The 5,800-nt window shown below is 34.9% G+C and overlaps 1 protein-coding gene across 1 annotated transcript; it reads right to left on the reverse strand.

Moving 5' to 3' along the window:
* Positions 1-312: 312 nt before the first annotated feature.
* LOC111913511 (uncharacterized mitochondrial protein AtMg00810-like) lies at positions 313-1,308 on the reverse strand. The gene has a single exon (XM_023909215.1). The coding sequence runs from the start codon at positions 1,306-1,308 to the stop codon at positions 313-315; it is 996 nt and encodes a 331-aa protein (XP_023764983.1).
* Between the last annotated feature and the right edge of the window lie 4,492 nt (positions 1,309-5,800).

Genomic DNA, 5,800 nt, shown 5'->3' on the forward strand with positions numbered 1-5,800 from the left:
ACGCATGTTTTTTTGCATAATGAAGAAGGTGTTTTTGAAACATATCATCTAAGTATTTGTTAAGAAGATGGAAGAAAGATATAACTAATCCAAAAGAGTTGAAAAAAAAATTATTCAGTAGACGATAGTAGTAAGGACTGTCAAATGATGGTATTTTATAGGGATGAACATGGTGCAGTTGAAGAATATAATTTGGCATAATAATCCCTTTGGGTATTGATCTCAATATATATAGGAAACAATACAACTGTAATCCTAAGATAATGGATTCTATCTATACAACAATACATATCCAATATTTGAAATATAAAGCTATCGTTTCCTATCTTGTTTACATTCCCCCTCAATCTTAACTGTTACTAGGTTCAGATTGTGTTCCAATTCAGCTAACATACTTCGAGTTGTAGGCTTTGTAAGTCCATCTGCAACTTGATCATTTGAAGATATAAACCGAACATCCAATGCTCCCATTGCTACATTCTCTCTAACGAAATGAAAATCAACTCCTATATGCTTCGTGCGAGCATGGAAAACTGGATTTGCTGTTAAGTAAGTTGCCCCTAGATTATCACACCATAGCACAGGAGCTCGATCTTGCTGAATGCCCAAATCCTTTAATAAAGATTGTATCCAGATTACTTCTGCCGTACCATTTGCCAAGGCCTTGTATTCTGCCTCTGTACTTGATTGAGACACCATAGGATGTTTTCTTACACTCCATGAAATTAGATTATGGCCTAAAGACACTGCAAATCCTCCAGTAAACCTTCGATAATCTAAGCATCCTGCCCAATTTGTATCAGTAAATACACTCAACAATCTGGAGGGTGATTTGCGTATACAAAGTCCTGTAGATATTGTGCCTTTGACATAGCGCAATATTCTCTTTACAGCTTCCCAATGAACATTGGTAGGTTTGGAAAGGTATTGACACCCCTTATTAATAGGGAATGCAATATCCGGTCTTGTTAGTGTAAGATACTGTAAACCGCCCACCATACTCCTATATTTGAAAGTTTCTTCATCATTAAGAGGTGTTCCAAAATTCTGAGCAAGCTTTTCTGTGACTAGCATTGGGGTTGAAACACTCTTACAATTCTCCATAATAGCACGACTAAGCAAATCGGAAGCGTATTTGTGCTGCATTAAGATGATTCCCCCTGAATTGTGAACCACTTCAATCCCCAAAAAGTATTTAATCCGACCAAGGTCCTTAATGGGGAAAGAAGAGGAAAGAGCATGAATTAACTTGTCAACAACATGCTGCGAGGAACCAACAATAACAATGTCTTCAACATAAACTAACATATAAATAGTGACAGTAGGAGTGCGAAGCATAAAAAGAGACGAGTCAGCTGTAGAGGAACGAAAATCAATATTATGCAATTTATCACTTGGTCTAGAAAACCAAGCTCGTGGCGATTTTTTGAGTCCATAAAGTGCCTTTTGAAGTTTGCAGACATACGTTGGATTTCGAGAGTCTTAAAAACCGGGCGGTTGTTGTATATAGACTACCTCATCCAAAAAACCATGTAGAAAAGCATTATTGACATCAATTTGTCGAAGATGCCAAGCATAAGAAACAACCAAAGAGAGAAATAATCTAATGGTTGTAGGTTTCACAACGGGACTAAAAGTATCCTGATAGAGCCATTCGGGTTTTGCTTGAGTTTAAAGACCCATTTAATCCCAACAATATTGACACCAGTAGGACGAGGCACAAGCAGCCATGTATTATTTTTTCGTAAGGCATCGAATTCAGACTCCATGGCGGCTCGCCAAGCCAGATCAGCTAAAGCCAATTGATAAGAAGTAGGAGTAGTGACAGCAGCAAAAACTCGTTTGGTAGGATCATACCGGATAGTGCCATCAGTAAACTGTTTAGGAAAAGTTTTGCCAACACATGCTCGAGTCTGAATGCTAGGAGTGGTGGCACTGAGAAGATCTTGATCATCAGGTCTTGTGGGAGACATCACTGCAGGCGGCGATAATTGAGCTGGCGAAGATGGAGATGTTGCGACTGGTAGAGGTTGAGTCACACCAGGTGACGATGTCAATGGTGTAGGTGGCGCAGATATTATAGAAGAAGAGAGATACTCTGAGGAAGGAGACCAACAGAGTCGAATATGAGGTTAGGGTTTTTGAAGTAAGCGGATCACGCTCTGATACCAAGTTGAAGAATATAATTTGGCGTAATAATCCCTTTGGGTATTGATCTCAATATATATAGGAAACAATACAGCTGTAATCCTAAGATAATGGATTCTATATATACAACAATACATATCCAATATTTGAAATATAAAGCATTCCCTATCCTGTTTATAAGTGCAGCTTTAAGGCCAAACCAAACCGCAATCCGTATGGTGCGGTTTTTTCATTCTTAAAACTGTTGGGTGCAGTTTTACAACAGTTCGGTTTTATGGTTTTTAAATGCGGTTTCGATTTGTATCGGTGTAGTTTCGGTTTTAAACCGTGTCTAGACTTTGGTGCAATTTTTTATGTTTATTGGTGCGGTTCTCTAAAAGCATAAGAACTGAAAAGCATGTGCATGTAAGCTTGTATTGTGATTTTTTTTTTCATTTTTGAAACCATTCATTTCTAGCCTAAAAAAAAATACATAATAAAAAATTATAAGTAACTTAAAATACAACATGTGACTACTCTCACAAACTAATTAATAATCGAAGGTTGGTTGACTATAACTTAATTTGTTACAAGCTTATTACACATGTCGATTAGTATGTTTGGCTAACGATAGAATTTTTTTTTGCGCCTCATATAGTCTTACACAAACACAAAGTAAACATATAATAAATATATTATCGTTTATAAGTATTTTACATTATAATATATATTAATTGATTTATTACTATACAAACTTGCGGTGCGGTTCAGTTTTGGTGGACCGGTTTTTTGGATAAAAACCGCACCACACCGTTGATATTCGGTTTTTGCAAAAATTAAATCCACACCATTGGTTTTTGCATCGGTTTCGGTTTTTCGATTGCGGTTTATTGCGGTTTTTGTCGGTTTTTCTTTTGTCAGTTCGGTTTTTGCTCACCCCTAGTATCTGATTTATATTTTGTGGTTGTTGAGTGTATAACTTTAGTTTCACATGATCCTGAAAGGTTGTTGGAGTATTTTGAATGGAAAAACATAAGATAAATCTAATTATACAAAATCCACCACAAAAAGATTCAGGCTCAAAAAGTAAACATTTTGATTCTTTAATTGGTGTTTCTAAGCCTAATGTTAATGGCATTTGAAATCCTGTAAATGTTTCAAACAAAGGATCTAGTTCTAATAAAAGGATTAAAATTCAGAAAGATATAGCTATCACTACTGCAACAAAGGATCCAAGAGGATATACTTTTTGTAACAAGAAGATAAGACCTAATGAAAAACGTGACCAAAGAATCCGACCTCTTAGAAAAGAGTTGGAAAGAAAAAAAAAACAATTGGAAAAGGAAGAACAACTTATTTGATAGAAAATTTTAATATGTTAGTAATACTTTTAGAAGTTTTGTTGGTGTTTTTGTAGACAGTTTGGTATTGGTTTGTAAAAAGTTTGGTGAATGTCCTTTTTTGATATTTTCTACTCTTTGATATTTTGTTTTATGTTAATTTGGTTATGTAAACATTTTGCACGTTAATTTGGTTTTATATTACCATTACAGTCTTTGAAAGTCACATTCCAATCATTACCGATTCTAGTAATTTAGTAATTCCATGCATTTCATTAATCAAATAAGGGATAATGACTTAAAAAGGTAATGACTTAAGACAAATGCTAAAATATATACAAAAAATCAGCTATCATTAGGGTAGCTTAATGGCGGTGTTTGGTTATGATGAAGGTGGCCGACGGTGGTGATGTAGAAGGGTTAAAGTTGTGGGTGGTGGCTCTTGAAGATGATGAAGGCCGACCCTTTTAATTCCAAAAAATCCCCAAAAGAGTTCAAAATCAACAAAACTCGCCGGAGAAGATGACCAGAATCTCGCCAGAGTTGTCAAATACGTCGAAGACCAGCTAAACCTATGATTATGATTGCAGATCATAAGGATGTTTTTTGAATAGTTCAATGGGAAAATATGGACAAAAATACTCAATGTGCACAAATCAAAAAACATATTACCCTTTTCATTCATTATCCCATCAAATAATTGTACCAAAACATTGCATTACATAAAATGTTCACATTAACACTATAATTACATAAAAGGATTACATTATTTCCTTTTTTAATTGGTTAATGTTCTAAAGGTATACCATATGATTTTTGTAAATGGTAACCATAACAAAAGTATATTGTCAAATGATTTCAGAAGGGTGGACAAAGTCAGCAGTTGAATTGGACAAAGTCAGCAATTGAACTTGAGTGCGAATGGAGGTTTTAGAATTGAAAATATTATAATGATACTAACTTCAGATACATAAAAATGATGATCCGTAACAATATTGATAATTGCTGACTTTCAGCAATAAGCATGATCAATAATACATTTCGCAGTCTAGAGTACTACAGATAGATTTATAAATGGTAACCATAACAACATTACATTTTGAAATTATTGCAGAAGTGTTTACAAAATCAACAGTTGAGTCAACTGCGGATTAAAGGCTTAGATTTGAAAAGATTAAATAAGGACACAAACCGCGGATAAATAGAATTGATGACCCGTAGTAATATTGACAATTGTTGATTGATCTTGAGCAATAAGCATATTCTATTTAAGAAAAACAATATATTGCTTCATCATTCCGATCATTTTTATAAATTTATTAAAGTAATTTTCCTCTAAATCTTTAAGATAATTTTCATTTTGAGTTTATTAATAATATTTGTGTGTGCATAATAAAATTATATATTACGATATGCAAAAAATATGCAGATGTGCAAAAAAATATATACTCATATTTACATAAATAAATTTGCATTGTATAATTTGTTTATTTATTTGAATATGTTCATATATGAAATTTAATTTAAAATATAAGTCAATATCACCATATCAGCAGTACATTGCGAAATGATTGCAATAGGTTGGACAAAATGAGAAGTTGAACTTGAGTGCGGATAGAAATTTTAGACTGGAAAAGATAAAGTGTAACAACGGAAATTTTTAAACAAATTTTTCATTTCAAAATAAAGTGTTTTCATCCAAACAAGGCATAACCATTCAACATGTCATATCATAATACAAATCATATGAATCCCAAGATCATAAATCAACTATCAGTGTGTACAGATCACGTCGGCGCCTTCCCACGGTCCTCGCTAGTACCTGAAACACATACACAACAACTGTAAGCACAATTGCTTAGTGAGTTCCCCAAAATACAACTTATGCACATACGCCTTTCCAGGCGCTGACCTTCCGGTCCATGTGTCTCAGGGGACTTCCGTCCCTGCTGGGTAAACCTTCCAGTCCTACCCAGCCAACCCTTCGGTCCCCAATACAACGCCTTCCGGCCCATAATATAATCGCCTTCCGGCCCATAACATAATGCCTTCCGGCCCACATTAAGCATATCATACATAGCACATATAACAATTAACATATCACATTTAGCACATATGTCTCATATCATATCCGACCTTCCGGTCACACAATCAAACCCTTCCGGGTACAGTATAGTGAGAAGACTCACCTCGTGAATATCGATAGCTATCAAATCCCGGAATCACTCGTGCTCGATCCTCCGAGCTACAATCTCCCTATAACATCATACATCTCTTATTAACACTTTTATCTTCTAAGCTTGACTATCCCTAAGAAGTCAAACACAGATCAA

This window comes from Lactuca sativa, chromosome 7 (assembly GCF_002870075.4).
Source record: "Lactuca sativa cultivar Salinas chromosome 7, Lsat_Salinas_v11, whole genome shotgun sequence".
Lineage (NCBI taxonomy): Eukaryota > Viridiplantae > Streptophyta > Magnoliopsida > Asterales > Asteraceae > Lactuca > Lactuca sativa.

Bases quoted from the DNA above. Each gene is read 5' to 3' on its own strand.
- LOC111913511 (XM_023909215.1), bottom strand. From the start codon at position 1,308: ATGTTAGTTTATGTTGAAGACATTGTTATTGTTGGTTCCTCGCAGCAT.